This window comes from Trichosurus vulpecula, chromosome 3 (genome assembly GCF_011100635.1).
Source record: "Trichosurus vulpecula isolate mTriVul1 chromosome 3, mTriVul1.pri, whole genome shotgun sequence".
NCBI lineage: Eukaryota > Metazoa > Chordata > Mammalia > Diprotodontia > Phalangeridae > Trichosurus > Trichosurus vulpecula.
Window position 1 is genome coordinate 397,470,071 of NC_050575.1, and position 16,500 is coordinate 397,486,570.

General features: G+C 43.4%; 1 protein-coding gene across 3 annotated transcripts in view; it reads left to right on the forward strand.

Moving 5' to 3' along the window:
- RFWD3 (ring finger and WD repeat domain 3) overlaps positions 1-16,500 on the forward strand; it is a 43,880-nt gene that overhangs the window by 15,276 nt on the left and 12,104 nt on the right. For all 3 annotated transcript variants that reach the window (XM_036752580.1, XM_036752579.1, XM_036752581.1), the window contains exons 6-8: positions 188-279; positions 3,742-3,856; positions 8,411-8,636. In XM_036752580.1, coding sequence (XP_036608475.1) covers positions 188-279; positions 3,742-3,856; positions 8,411-8,636 — 433 coding nt within the window. The remainder of the gene's footprint in view (positions 1-187; positions 280-3,741; positions 3,857-8,410; positions 8,637-16,500) is intronic.

Consider the following 16,500-nt stretch of genomic DNA (forward strand, 5'->3'; position numbering starts at 1 on the left):
AGGGTCTGCTTCACCAGCCCTATGGGGCCCCCGAGGTCACTGATGGCAGGGTGCCTTGCCTTTAGAGAGTTGAAGTGCTGCTGTGGCTGCTGAAGCATCAGTCCCTCTGATTCTGTGGTTTGGGTGTGAATCAGGAAGGAGGAGTCCTTCTTTGACGTTATTAATGCTTTTCCTTCATTCTCTTTAGTGCAACAAGAAAGCCAAACGCTCAGACATTGTGGTTCTCTATGCCCGAACCCTAAAAGCGCTGGATACCAGTGAACAGGAGCGCATGAAAAGGTAGAAGGAGAGGGGTCTGCTTGTCATGTTCACCTTTGATGCTCTGCTGGCATTTCTTAGGAAACAAGATGGCACAGTGGGTAGCACTCTGAATTTGGGAGGCAGGAAGACCTGAGTTCAAATCCTCCCTCAGAGATTTACTTAGCTGTATGATGCCCAGCAAAGGTGCCTAATCTCCAAGCCTCTTCCTCCGCTGTTAAATGAGAAGTGCAGTAGTACCTCCCTTCCCTTCTCAGGTTGTTGTCAGAATCAAAGAAGTAACATGTGTGAAAGACTTTGCAACCTTAACGTGCCAGATAATGTCAGCTCTTACTGTCACTCGTCATGTTTAAAATGAGCTCATGTGGATTTAATGATCCCCCTCATCTCCAGGACCACGTCTGCTGGGCGTCTCCATCAGAATGTCCTGGGAGCATCTCAAGCTCACTCATACGGAGAGAGCAGAACTCCTCATGATCCCCCCAGATCCCATCCCTCCTCCCTCCCCTCCACTGTCAGGTCTGGGCACTTCTGGTTACCCAGGGTCCCTCAGCACTCTCCCCTTCTCCCCCTCCCAAAGCCATCCCCCTCATGGCATCCTCGACCACCTCTTGCCAGGAGGCATCAGCCCCTTCATTGTTCTCCCCATTTCTGGTCTCTTTTCCTCCTGCCGGGCCTGGCACTACAGAATGCTAGGTGCTATATTAATGTTAATGGTTATTATTATCTTTCTCAATTCTGCCAAAATGATATTCTCTGACCACGCCCCTCCCTGGCTCAGGCATCTTCCATAGCTCCGTGTTCCCTCTAGGATAAGATGCCAGCAGAATCACAGGGTTTGACATTGGCAGGAACCGAAGTGGCCAACTGGCCCAACCCAGACAGAAATCCCTACTCTAACAAGAAGTGTGGTCATCCGCTTTGCTTGAAGAGCCTCCTGGGACCTCCCGAAGGCGCCTTTTCCACTGGGGTGGAGATGTTCCCTTTTGTGGAGTTTGTAACTTTAATCTGGCATTGAAAGCCCTCCATGACCTCCCTCCCTGCTGCCCACCTTTCCAGGCTTATTTTATACTGGTCCTCCTTAGGCACTGCCTGTTCCATCTCCTGCTGCTGTGCTTTTGCCTACCCTGTGCCCCCTGCCTGGAGTCAGTCATCTCTGTATATGTTGTATACCGTCCCCCCAGAAGAGCGTAACCTCTGTGAGGGCAAGGATTCTTTCCTTTCATTCTTGTACCTTCCCCCACCTGCACCTAGCACAGAATAAGAATTTAAGAAATGTTTTTTGAGTTGAATCCACATTACAATTTCTGCATCTGATCTTGGTCTTGATGGGATAAATCTGAGGTGGGTGGATGTGTACATCACAGTGTGGGTGGATCTCTGTGATTCAATTCGACCAACATGCCTTGGGTTCTGGTTTTGTGCTATGCGCAGCTGAAGAGGGTGCGAGGGCAGAAAGGCTGTAATGGCAGCCTCCTGTGCCATTCTAGTGGACGGTTCAACATGTACACAGATAAACACGCTCCTCACTGCAGCCCCAGGGACATTGAGCACACTCCCTAGTGGCCGCCTTTTCCTTTCTTCCTCCTGAATGCCCTGAGTCCGCACCAAGCTGGCTGCTCTGAACCCAGCTGGAGGGTGGCACGGGCAGGGCAGCTCCTGGGATGATCATCTTCTTGGAGGACGTGCCCCGTCTCGCTGCCTAGTGAGCGCACACTGTATTCAGCTGTTGTGTTAGAACTGTTATGCTGCTGAGCTTGATGTTTGGCGAGTGAGCTGCTGTTGGGAATTCTAAAATACCATGAAAAGACGCAGAAAATGATGCTTTAACATGCTGTACTCTTATCTAATAGTAGACGTAGAGACTGGCCTCGTGGAAGGCAGATTTTCTGACGCACTTCCTTCCCCTTGGTGGGGGGATTCAGATGTAGAATGTCTGTGCAGTCAGATTCATTTGCCATTTTGACAGTTTGCTTGACTGTTTGTTTTTCTTTGTTTTAAGAGAAGGGATGGTATATATGCCAATGGATCAATAAGCATTGATTAAGCACCTACTGTGTGCCAGGCACTCTGCTAAGAGCCACTGGTACAAACCCAAAGAATGAGTCATTCCCTGCTTCACAGAACTTACATTCTAATAGGGGAAACTTATGGATAGAAGTGTTTACAAAATGATAATAGAGAACAAATACAAAATTAGTACAGTGTGGTTAAATTCAAGAGTTAGGGAGGACACCAGCAAAGTTGGGTCAGGAAAAGCTTCAGGAGGTGATGCTGGAGTAGCGTTGGGTATAAAGAGAGGGATTCTGGGAGGAGGCTGGAAAGAGAGGTGGGGAAGGTTTCTGAGAGCCCAGAGGATTTAATATTCTGTTGCATCTGGAAGCCACAACCAGAGTTCTTTGCATAGGGAAGTGGCCGGGTTAGTTCTGCCCTCGAGCATTCCTTTGGCTGCTGTGTGGAGGACAGGCTAGAGTGGGAAAAGGCTTGAGGGAGGGAGTCCGGGTAGAAGGCCCTTGCCGTAGTCCAGCTGAGAGGGAATGAATTTAAGTGGTGGTGGTGTGAGATGCAAGAAATGTAGGGGGTAGAGACAGTAAAACTTAGCAGCTGAGTGGATGTGGGAGGTGAAGGAGAGCGAGGCATCGAGGATAATGCAGAGCTTGTAAACCTGGAGAAGTGGGGGTTTCCTCCCCTGATGGGTTTTGAGGAAAAGCCAATGAGCTCTTTATTGGACATGCTGACTTAGAGGTGTCTTCAGGAAATCCATTTCTAAATGTCCCATTGGACTGGAGATGACAAATCTCTAGGAGACATCTGCTTAGATATGGTAATTAAACCCATGGGAGCTAATGAAGGAGAGTTCAGAGAAAAGAGCCCAGGACAGAGACCTGAGGTGCACCCCACAGCTGGTGAACCAGCAAAGGAGACTGAGGGGTGATCAGACAGATGGGAGAAGAGCCAGCAAGTGTCACAAAAACCTAGAGAGTTAATAGTGTCAAAAGCAGGAGAGAGGTCATGAAGTGTGAGGACTAAGAAAGCCATCCAATTTTGTTTTTGAGAGATCATGAGTAATTTTGGAGAGAGCAGACTCGGGGGTGAGTTTAGGAGCCAGCTTTCAGAGGGTTAAGGAGCAAATGAGGAGAGAGGAATGGCTTTGCCTAGGAGTTTGAGTGAGAGAGGAGGATGTAGGACAGTTGGTCTAAGAGCAGGGAAGGATATACTGATGCTTTTTTTTAAGGATGTGTACATATTTGAAGGCAGTAGGAAAGGGACCAGTTGATAGGAAGAAGTTGAAGATTACAACTTTTAGAAATAGGCCTGGTGGGCCAGAGAGGAAAATCCTTTTGTGTGAGGACAGCGTGGACATGTGGGACACGGGAAATAGCATTATTTTTTAAGTGTCATGTGATTGTGCTGTGGTGGGGGAGTTCAGTGTGGAAGGGATGCCTTCTTAATGGCCACTCGTGCTGGCTTCTCTCTTTCCAGTTCCTTGCTCAAGGAGCAGATGCTGAGGAAGGAGGCTGAGTTAGAATCAGCCCAGTGCAGGCTCCAGCTGCAGGTCCTTTCAGATGAATGTAACAGGCTTCGAAGTCATGTCCAGGTATGTGTCTTACCCTTTTAATCCACAGCATTTTGGGAATAGGAATGAAACAGGACTCTTTCAAGTAGGTCTAGAGAGTCTTCAGCTTAACAAGCATTTTTTATTAAGTGCCAGAAACTGCTAGACGCTAGGTGTTTAGATCCCAAAAGCAGTCCCCATCCTCAAAGAGTTTACCATCTACTGAGGGAAGACAGGTACATAGATTAAGTAAATACAAAGTATTGGGTGGGGTTACAAATCAATTAACAAGCATTTATTAAGCACTTAAGTGTGTGCCAGACCCTGGCAGAGCAACAACTAGGGAAATCAGGAAAAGCTCCATGAAGAAAGGAAGTAAGAGTTTCCAGGAGGTGGTGGTAAGGAGGGAAGATACTCTTGGCATGTCCAGGGGGCACTGTCCATGCAAAGACAAGGAGGTGGGAGATGGAATGTCAGAGAGAGAACAGCAGGTGAGCTGACCTAGCTGAATGTGAGGGGAATTGATGCAGAAGTCGCCCCTCCTTGGAGGCTGGCTCTGGATATCTAGGCTTTCAGTGCAGAAGTGCAGAGCAGTTTGCATTTTCTCCTAGAGGTGATAGAAGCTGCTGAGGCTTCCTGTCAGGGGAGTAACATGTCAGACCTGTGCTTCAGGAATAAAGTTTGGCAGGTACCTGGAAAATGGATGGAAACAGGGAGCAGGCAGGAGGTAGCTGCATACAGAATAAACAGGGAGGACATGGTGGTATTTTGCAGGAGAGAGAGAGAGAGAGGAGAAAAGACAGCCAATGTGATAGGTCTGGAGGCAGAATTGACCATATTTGGTGGAATGTCCGGCCTTCCTGGGTTGCCAGGCTTCAGAGTCTCATCCTCAGACTCCAAAGCAACAATGTTGAATTGGAACCAGATCCTCTTTGGTCTAACCAGAAGAATGAGCCACAGCTGGAACATTTATGCTTAGACTCAGGTGCCATATTTTAGGAAGGACGTTGATGAACTGTCCAGAGGAGAGCCCCACAATAGTGAAGGGGCCATTGGGTGTTGATAGGCATCTCATGTAGATCAGAGGTTGTTTCAGGAAGTAAATATAGCTATTCGTTACACTTTGGAACGTCTCCTTTTATTAATAGCTGATGATTGGAGCCAAGATGGCGGCTGATAAGCAGGGACTTGCATGAGCTCCCTGCCAGGTCCCTCCAAAAACCTATAAAAAATGGCTTGGAACCAATTCTAGAACTGCAGAACCCACAAAATAGCAGAGGGAAGCAGGGATCCAGCCCAGGACAGCCAGGATGGTCACTGGATGAGGTCTATCGTGCATGGAGCGGAGCCCAGCGTGGGAGGCAGCAGGACCAACCAGACCAGGAGCTAGGCGAAACAGGCCCTAGCGCCTTGAATCGGTGAGCTGTGGCAGTTACCAGACTTCTCAACCCACAAACACCAAAGACAACAGAGAAGGTTAGTGGGAAAAGCTGCAGGGGACAGAGCGAAAAGAGTTCGCAGTTTGGCCACCGCCCCGGAGGCAGCGGGAGGGAGGTGCAGCTACAGAACTACAGCTGCAGTTGCTTCTGGCCCCAGGCCCACCTTGTGGGAGGAATTAAGTGGTGAATCAGAGCAGGAGTGCAGAGCCTGCTTAAGATTTGTGTCAGGTCTGGGTTGGTGGTTCTTGAGGGAGGAGGAGTGCTGGTGTGGCAGAGTTGGCTGTATAGAAATAGCTCTGAAATCAATGGCGCATCCCCTTAAGCTTGGAACAAAGTACTCTTTACTCTAAAAGCAGTCATACCCTGCTGAAAAACTCAAGGGTCAAGTAAGTTGGCTGGGAATATGGCCAGGCAGCAAAAACATGCTCAGATTCAGTCTCAGACTTTGGAATCTTTCTTTGGTGACAAAGAAGACCAAAACATACAGCAGGAAGTCAACAAAGTCAAAGAGCCTACAACAAAAGCCTCCAAGAAAAACATGAACTGGTCTCAGGCCATGGAAGAGCTCAAGAAGGATTTGGAAAAGCAAGTTAGAGAAGTAGAGGAAAAATTGGGGAGAGAAATGAGCAGGAGGAGAGAAAACCATGAAAAACAAGTCAATGACTTGCTAAAGGAGACCCCAAAAAAGTACTGAAGAAAACAACACCTTAAAAAGTAGACTAACTCAAATGGCAGAAGAGCTCCAAAAAGCCAATGAGGAGAAGAATGCCTTGAAAGGCAGAATTAGCCAAATGGAAATGGAGGGCCAAAAGACTACTGAAGAAAATACTACCTTAAAAATTAGCAAGTGGAAGCTAGTGGCTTTATGAGAAATCAAGATATTATAAAACAGAATCAAAGGAATAAAAAAGTGGAAGACAATGTGAAATATCTCATTGGAAAAACCACTGACCTGGAAAAGAGCTCCCAGGTCAAGGAGAAAATACTGGAAGCCGCCAGAAAGAAACAATTTGAGTATTGTGGAAAAACAATCAGGATAACACAGGATCTAGCAGCTTCCACATTAAGGGATCGAAGGGCTTGGAATACAATATTCCGGAGGTCAATGGAGCTAGGATTAAAACCAAGAATCACCTACCCAGCAAAACTGATTATCATGCTCCAAGGCAAAATATGGACTTTCAACAAAATAGAGGACTTTCAAGCTTTCTCAGTGAAAAGACCAGAGCTGAATAGAAAATTTGACTTTCAAACACAAGAATCAAGAGAAGCATGAAAAGGTAAATAAGAAAGAGAAATCTAAGGGACTTACTAAAGTTGAACTGTTTTGTTTACATTCCTACATGGAAAGATGATGTGTATAATTCATGAGACCTCAGTCTCATAGTAGCTGAAAGGAATATGCATATATGCTATATATACACATATGTGTGTGTCAATGTATGTATATATGTAGGTGTGTGTATATGTATGTATATATATGTGTGTGTGTGTATGTAGACAGAGGGCACAGGGTGAGTTGAATATGAAGGGATCATATCTAAAAAAATAAAATCAAATTAAGGGATAAGAGGAATATATTGAGAGAGGGAGAAAGGGAAAGATAGAATGGGGTAAATTATCTCACATAAAAGTGGCAAGAAAAAGCAGTTTTGTTGGAAGGGAAGAGGGGGCAGGTGAGGAGGAATGAGTAAATCTTGCTCATCAGATTTGACCTGAGGAGGGAATACCATACACACTCAATTGGGCATCTTACCCCACAGGAAAGAAGGAGGAAGAAGATAAAAAAGGGGGGGGATGATAGAAGGGAGGGCAGACAGGGGGAGGAGGTAATCAAAAACAAACACTTTCAAAAAGGGACAGGGTCAAGGGAGAAAATTCAATAAAGGGGGATAGGTTAGGAAGGAGCAAAACATAGTTAATCTTTCACAACATGAGTATTGTGGAAGGGTTTTACATAATGATACACATGTGGCCTATGTTGAATTGCTTGCCTTCTTAGGGAGGGTGGGTGGGAAGGGAAGAGGGGAGAGAATTTGGAACTCAAAGTTTTAAAAACAGACGTTCAAAAACAAAAAAAAAAAGTTTTTGCATGCAACTAGGAAATAAGATACACAGGCAGTGGGGTGTAGAAATTTATCTTGCCCTACAAGAGAAGAAGGGAATGGGGGAGGGAGGGGAAGTGGGGTGACAGAAGGGAGGGCTGACTGGGGAACAGGGCAACCAGAATATATGCCATCTTGGAGTGGGGGGGGGGGGTAGAAACGGGGAGAAAATTTGTAATTCAAACTCTTGTGAAAATCAATGCGGAAAACTAAATATATTAAATAAATTAAATAAAATTAAGGAAAAAAAAGAAAGAGCTAATGATTTTACCAATTTTAATGACCCTTTTTTTGTTTAATTCAATTTTTGTTTTTGCTTTCAATTCTATTTACTTAACCTTTAATTTTGATAATTTCCTCTTGTTTTGGGTTTAAGTCTAATTTTTTTTTAGCTATGCCAGTTCATTAATTTTTTCTTTTTCCCTAATTTATATTCATGGATATGAATTTGCCTCTGAGGATTGTTGTAGCTACACGCCATAAACTCTGATATTGACTATTACCTTTCATATATTCCTTTATTTATGATTTGGTCTTTATTGTACTTCCACACATCAGAGATTGGTTGCTTAACAAATATGATTTGGGATGATGAGAAATCAGAAAAGTGGCATGTTCCCAGCCTTAGCTAGAAGGCATCTCTGTCGAACTGGCCTCCTATTAGCTATGAGGACACTGAGGCCCAGTCCCAAAGGGAAGTGACTCACCTAAGGCCACCCGGGGAGAAGCTGGGCCAGGCTGCAGAGCCTCATTCTCTGACTCCATCCTCCTTTGTCTGTTGGGTCATCCAGATGAGATCCATCGGAGGGGATCCTGTGACTGCCTAGACCTGGGTATGACAGCGGGATTACCGAAACCCGCCTGAGGAGGATCCCCCTTACTGCAGCAGCAGCTGTTTCAGGCCAGCTTTCAGTGTGGCCAAAGGATTAAAATCCTGCACATGGAGTTTGTCTTTCACAGACCATCCTGTGCACCTACTGGAAGTTTCGGTCCATGGAGAGTGTGGCAAACTCCAGGCTACTCTTCATGCATTTTTGTGATTGACTCCTCAGGAACTGAAGGTTCTCGTGGCTCAGCATGGGTCAAATCCTGCTCAGCCGGGCAGCTCCCAGGCGTGTTTCCAGAACTGTCTGCCTCTCAGCCAGACTCAGCACAAGTACCAGTTTCAGAAGGCCTTCACAGTGTCGCAGGAAGGAAGGTGCCGCGTCATGGCGTACTGTGACTCCCTGAGCTGCCTGGTGGTATCCCAGCCCTCTCCTCAGGCCACCTTCCTTCCTGGTAAGCAGCCTGGAACCTTGGGCTTCATGGTCATTATCAATGCCTTTGGTTCTTATTTTCAAGTCATGGTCTTGCCCTCACACACTGGCTTCTCTTCCCTCACCCTGTCCAGTCAACACTCCCTCGTACCATAGAAAAAGTAGCCAACCAACATTGCTTGTGAAGTAGTGGCCCCATGCCTGCTGAGAGGAGGGAAGGGTCTCTGGGACCGAGATTGGTCAGTGCTTGTGGAGAGCGGTCGCCGGGCCTGGCTTCTCTCTGCCTCAGTGCGTACAGGTCCTCCCATGCTTTAGGGAATGACTCTTCCATCATTTTCACCCAGTACAGTCTTAATCCATATACCACAGTTGTTGGGCCATTCCCCAGTAGGGAGATAGAGATGTTGTTATTGTTTGACTAGGCACCACGGTAGGCTTTGGGGACACAAGAACAAAGAATGAAACAATCCCTACTTGCAGTAAGCTGTCCTTCTAATGAGGGAGATAACAAGTACAAAGGAAAGTATAGACAGCAACATGAAGAAGGTTGCTCGGGAAGGAGGTCTGATCAGGAATGGCTTCATGCAGCTCCCTGAGCTGCATCCTAAGGGAACAGAAAGACTTTATGAGGAGAGGGAGGGAGCAAGGGCATCCCAATCATGGGGGACGGACAGCCTGTGTGAAGTCATGGGGAATGTAAGGAAGAGGGGGAAGGCCGGTGTGACTAGAAAGGGAGGTGGGGCCAGGCTGTGAAGAGTTTTATAAGCTAGACTGTTTATATCTTAGCCTAGACATAGTAGAAAGCTCCTGAAATTAGGTGAGGAGCGGTCACCTGGTCAGATCTGTGCTTTGGTGGCAGCCATGGCAAAGATAGCTTGGGGTGGGAAGATATTCAACCCTCCAACAGGAGGCCGTTGTCAGAATCAAGGCAAGAAGGGGTGAAGGCCTGGACTAAGGGGGTAGCTATGCAGCTACCTATGTGGTCATGGAGAGAAGGATGCCAGAGATGTTGTACAACAGTAAGGCTTGTGGGCACCTCTCACTGACCGGTTATATGTAGATCCTTTTAGGACAATCTGATTTTATCGTTTATTTCTTTTCATGCTGCTCCCTTTAGCACTATTCTGGCTTCTCGTGATTTGGCAGGAGCAAGGGGAATGTTAGACCACTTTTTCATCTTGAGTCCATTTAAATATTTCTCCTCTAAACAGCATATTGTTACCTCTGTTTTTTAATCTGTTCTGTGATTCTCTTTCATCTTGTTATTTGGCCTATAGGAAGGAAAATTCTTTATCCTAAATTTAACAAAAATCACTGTAAATGAATTTCCTGTCTTATACTAATAGGTGTGATGGTTTCTTTAACTTGGACTTAGCCCTGGCAAGAGCTTCACTTTAGGGTTAGTTTCTCCCTTGCTCTTAAGTCCTTCACAATCCTCTCCCTTTTTTTATTTCTCTCTGTTGCTCTGGAGTTCCATTCTCAAACAGTTCACTATTTAGCCAGCATGGTGCTCTGAGTGTTACTGTATTTTGCTAGCAACTGGTTTATCTGACTGGAGACTATAACTTTTAAAAATACTTATCTCTTTGGTTGGGAGACCCAATTCTTGTTCATAGAGTTCCTTGAAGTATTTATGTCTCTCTTTAATATATCATAGTTGTAGTGTTTCTTTTACCTTCAAAAAGCGCGCTGCATTTTGTTTAGTGGATAGCTGTGGGTTCTTAATTGTCCCTTGTCCTCTTTGAAGGAGAGGGTGGAGGGAAAGGTGCGGGCAGAAGGAGGCCACTGGGATGCTGATCATTCCTTAGTCAGTGATTTTTGTATTTCTTGTAAAAACTGACATATTTCCCCTTATTATTGTAATATTGATAGGTAAATAGAATGTGTCAAGGAGCGCTGAACCTTGGGTTCTCCCTTGTCAGATTCCTATGACTTCTTCCTCTAGGCACTTTACCAGTTATTTGTTCTGTCTTGGGAAGTTTTGTTTAATAATTACTTGAAACAAAATGTTCATATTCTTTTTTCCCAGATTTCCGAGGATGTGGGTGTTAGTAACCCTAGACAGATTATTGCCTCATAGTCTCTCCTCTTGGTCTGTCACGTGTACAGTTTTTTTTTTAATTAATTTTTTAAACTTTTGAGTTCTAAATTCCCTCCTTCACTCCTGTCCTTCCCCTGCTGACTGAGAAGGAAAGCGCTATGAGCGTGCAAAACATACTCCATATTGGCCACATTGGGAAAAATGATAAAGTGAGAAAATTGTACTTCACTTTGCACTCAGAGTTTGTCACTTGTCTCTCCGGACATGGATGGCATTTTATCATCGTAAGTCCTTTAGAATCATTGGGCGCTGCATTGATCAGAGCTGCTCAGTCTTTCACAGTCAGTCGTCATTACAAACATTGCTGTTACTGCACACGATGATTTCCCAGTTCTACTTAGTTCACTTTGCATGAGTTCATAAAGGTCTTCCCATGTTTTTCTGAAACCATCCCCTTTACCGCTTCTTGTAGAGCAGCAGTACCCATCACAATTATATGCCATGACTCATTCAGCCATTCCCCAGTGATGGGCATCTCCTCAATATCCAGTTCTTTGCCACCACAAAAAGAGCTGCTATAAATATTTTTGTACATATAGCTCCTTTACCTTTCTCTTTGCTCACCTTGAGGTATAGACCTAGTAGTGATATTGCTAGATCAAAGGGTACAGTTTTATAGTCCTTTGCACATAGTACCACACTGTTCTCCAGCATGGTTGGGCCATTTCACAATTCCACCAACAATTCATTAGTGTACCTAGTTTTTCCTCCTCCTCTCTAGCATTTGTCATTTCTTATAGGTGTGACGTGGTACCTCAGAGTTGTTTTAATTTGCGTTTCTCTAATCAATAATGATTTAGAGCATTTTTTCATATGATCATAAATAGCCTTGATTACTTCTGAAAACCACCTGTTCATGTCCCTTGACAGTTTATCAATTTGCAAAATGGCTTTTTTTTTTAAATAAACTTGACTCAGTTATGCCTAAATATTTGAGAAAAAAGACCTTTATCAGAGAAATTTGCTATAAAAATTTTTGATATTCATTGCTTATGCTACCTTTTAGCAGAATGTAGTTTCCCTGATTATCCCGTTTAATTAGGTCTATTTTACTTTTGCTATGTCTGAGATGATGATTACTACTCCTGCCTTTTTTCCTTTACCTGAAGCAGATTAGATTCTGCACCAGCCCTTTATTCTAACTCTGTGTGTCTTTGTGTTTCAATTTTGTCTCTAGTAAACAACATATTGTTAGATTCTTGTTTCTAATCCATTCTGCTGTCTGCTTATCTTTCTCTTTTTTTATCCTGTCTCTTGGAAAAAAGTCTGTTTTGCTTCTGACCACTGCCTTCCTTAATCCACCCTCCCTTTTATCATCACCTCCCCCTTCTCTTATCCCCTTTCCCTCCTACTTCTCTGTTGGATAAAATAAAATTTTTATACCCCAGTGTGTATATATATTCTTTCTTCTTTGAACCAATTCTGATGAAAGTGAGGTTCAAGAATTGCTGACTTCCACCACCCCAATTTTCTACTTCATTTCCTGTGTGCCTCTTTTAAGTGAAAATATTTTCCCCATTCTGCCTCTCCTTTTTCCCATTCTCCCAGTGCATTTCTCTCATACCCCTTTATTATTTTGGAGACCATCCAAACACAATCAACTCATACCCATGCCCTGTGTCTATATAGACTCCTGTTAACTGCCCTAATAATGATGAAATTCTTAGGAGTTACATGTATCATCTTCCCATGTAAATGTGTAAACAGTTTAATTTTATTGACTCCCATATGATTTCTCCTTCATGTTTACCTTTTTATGCTTCTCTTGAGTCTTGTGTTTGTTAAATTCTTTATTTAGCTCTTTTCATGAGGAATGCTTAAAAGTCCTCTGTCCTCTTTCATTAAATGTCCATTTTTTCCCCTGAAGGATTATACTCAGTTTGCTGGATAGGCTATTGTTCTTGGTTGTAATCCTTGATTCTTTGTTTTCTGGTATATCATGTTCCAAGCCCTCTGCTCCTTAAATCTGGAAGCTGCTAAATCTTGTGTGATCTTAACCATGGCTGCACAATATTTGACTTATTTCTTTATGGCTGCTTGCAGTATTTTCTCCTTTACCTGGATGCTCTGGAATTTGGTAGTAATATTCCTTAGAGTTTTCATTTTGGGATCTCTTTGAGTGGTTAGTCAATGGAGTCTTTCAATTTCTACTTTACCCTCTGGATTTAAGATATCAGTGCAAGTTTCCTTGATAATTCCTTGAAATATGATGTCTAGGGACCCCACCCCTTTTTTTTTCTTTTCTTTTTTTTTTTTTTGATCAAGGCCTTCAGGAAGGCCAATGATTTTTAAATTCTTTCCTCGATACATTTTCCAGTTCTGTTGATTCTGTTTTTAAGGAATTTTAATTTTAAGGAATTTTTCAGTGAGTTTTTATTAATTTGCAAAATGGCCAATTATATTTAGCTAATTCTGCTCTTTAAGGAGTTATTTTCTTCACTGAATTTTTATACCTCCTTTTCCATTTGGCCTATTCTGCTTTTTAAGGAGTTATTTTCTTCACTGAATTTTTGTGCCTCTTTAACATTAAACCCACTCTGTATTTTAAGGTATCCTTTAGTATTTTTGTGCCTCTTTTACCAAGCTGTTAATTTTCTTTTCATAATTTTCTCACATCACTCTCATTTCTTTTCCTACTTTTTCATCTACCACTTTTAGTTCTTCCATGTATTCTTTTTGGACTTGTGTCCAATTAGCATTTTTTTTTGTGCCTTTGCTCATAGCTATTTTCACATTGTTATCTTCCAAGTTTCTATCCTGGTCGTCCTTCCCACCAGAGTAACTTTTTATGGTCAAGTTCTTTTTTCGTTATTGTTGTTTGCCTATTTTTCCAATTTATTTCTTGACTTTAAATTTTATGTTAAATAAGCTCTGCTCTCAGGATGGGAAGGTACTGTCCCAAGCTTCAAGCTTTTTCATGCTGCTATTTTCAGAGCTATTTCTTGGGGTCTGCAAATTTTCAGTGCTTCCAATGTGGTGTGATCCAGGAAGAAAAGTGGTGACTGCTTTCTTGGTCTGCACTCTGGTCTTTACTCAGGAAAGTCCTCTGTTGCCTTGTAGCCACAAGCGTTAGCACTCTCACTCTCTTTGTCTTGAAACTGTGACCCAGAACTGTGTATGGGCAGTAGAGTTGCCAGTCAGTGCCAGCTGTACCCAGTCCCAACAAAGGGTGAGTCCCTTGTAATTTCTTTCTGACTCCCTGTCTGACTCCTTCACTATATGTGGACCGAGAGCTCCTGCAGCGGCCTCCAAGGCCCACCACTGCTGCTGCCTCTGCATACACTCGAGGTCAGGCTGGGCCCCCACACCAGCGTCACAGACCTCTCCTTCTAAGTTGTCTTAGACTAAAAGAATGTCTTACCCCAACCTTTGTCTGGCTCTGCCGTTCCAAAATTTAATTTAAGGCATTACTTTTAGGTTGTTTGCTGGGAAGGTTCATCTGGGTTGCTGCCTTTACCCTAGCGCCTGAGCGCTGAAAAGTATGATTATTTTGTGTCTAAGCTTTTATTTCCAGCTGCTCTGCGTCGTGCACAGTTCTGTCTCCTGAAGGAGTGAGTCTCTTGCTCGTTGTGGATTTGAGTTTTTGTTTTTGTTTTTTTAAGAGGGGAAGGCTTTCTCTTCAGTCTCCATATTGGTTGTTTTCTTCATTGTTTGCTCCCAATCTTTTTATTTTTTTAAACATCTTTTAATTCTAGCTTGATTTCCCCCTGGATTTTTTTAATTCTTCAAGGTCTTTATTTAGCCTCATGGTTTTCTTTGCAGCATTCATTTGTACCTAATCCTTTGAAGGTACCATTTGCCTGTTTTAATATGACTTTCTTTTTCATATGTATTGCTTTGGTAATTTAGCTAGTTTAATTGCTCTGCAGTATTTTTGTCTTGTACTACCACTTTTCTTCACTTTGCTTATTTTCTATTTTGGCTGATTTCAGTTTTCTTGGGTTTTTTTTTTAAACCAGTTTTCTTCTCTTTGATGTTTCCCTTTGTTGTCTTTTGAGGGATATGTGAGGCTCCTTTGATCCTTTCACTGCATCTCCTTAACTGGAAAGCTTGAGAACGTATTCACGAACACTTAGTAAGCTGATATGGTAGACATTGGGACTAAATACAAACAAATAAGACACGGTTCCCACCCTAGCAGCTTACAATCTAGGGCACAGAGTCCTTATTGCTCTTGTCTTCATGGTGTGATTTCTCCATACCGTGTTCTAGCTGGGTCCCCCAGAATTGAATGGGATTGGGCCGTAGGATGTCCTCAGGATGCGAGCCCCATGTTCCTCTGATTTGTCATCAATATTAGGCAACCGTAATGTCAACAGAAATGCTGCATTAAGAACTTCCATACTTGCACCCATGTTGACAATTTAAGAGACTTTCACTGCTGGATCAGTTCATCCATGCATATAAGAAAACATACATTTTATGCCCTCCAAATTAGGGTTTGTACATTGCCTCTTTCCTCCCCTCTGCTGGCTCCCAGACAGGATTAATGTCTGCTTTCCTGAAGATCTCATCCCTAACGTAACATCTCTACTGTCAAGCTCCTGACATGCTGCAGGCATTCACAGTTGTTATTTTCTTAATTTGATAGGTTTTGCTTCCCCATTACTTTATTTCAAAAATATTGTTTTTAGATCACCTGAATTTCTCCCTGTATTATCTCTCACCTTTCCCCTCTCAGAATAACCCCATATAATAAGGTGTTTTGGTTTTTTTTTAAAGAAGAGGAAAAAAGGAGGAAAATCATTACCTCAAAAAAGTTTGAAGACGTATACAGTGTTTCCCACCGGTGTTTCTTTGGAGCGTCTCCTACCTTTTCTTTGGGGCCATCTTGTTCTTCGTAGTTGTATGATGTTCACTCTCGGTTGTCTTCCGGTGGTGGTTCTTCCCATTTCCGTTGCTGTAGATGTTGCATGTCGTGGTTCCTTGGCTCTGCCTTCACTCTGCCTCATTTCATGTAGGTTTTCTGTGCTTCTCTCTGTTCCACCCCATTCATCGCTCCTTACATTCAGGTATCACAGCTTGCTCAGCCATTCTCTGATCCATGGTCTGTACTTTCTAGGTCTTTCTTTCATCTGCGATGACTTTGTTTCACTGATCTCCTTGGGCTGGATATCAAGTAGTGGAATCTCCAGCTCACAGACATATGCATAGACAGCTTAATCACTTTATTTGCATAATTCCAAAACGGCTAGACTAATCGATAGCTCCATCAGTAATGCATTAGTGCACCATGGTTCCTCATCCCCTCTCTCCAGCACTGACTGCCCATCTTTGTTTTCTTTGCCAGTTTTCTGGGCATGAGGGTTATTTTATGTGAGCAGGCCTTTTATTACTTGTAATGTGGAGCGTTCTTTTGTATGATTGTTAAAAGTTTGCAGGTCTTTGGAAGATTATGTTCTTTGACCTCTTATTGGGGAATGGTCTTTCGTCTTAGAGTTCTGTTACTTGTCTGTATATCTCAGATTCGTTGTTGTTGTTCAGTCATATCTGACTCATGGTGACCCTGCTTGGTTTTCTTTGCAAAGATACTCTAGTGATTTACTGTTTCCTTCACCAGCTCACTTTACAGATGAGGAAACTGAGGCAAATAGGGTTAAATGCCTTTGCCCAGGGTCACACAGCTAGTAAGTGTCTGAGGTTGGATATAAACTCAGGTCCTCCTGACTCCAGGCCTGGTGCTCTATCCACTGCACCACCTTGCTGCCCCATATATCTCAGATACCAAACCTTTGTCTGAGAAATGTGATAGAAAAACTTCCTTTCCCACTCACCTGTTTCCTTG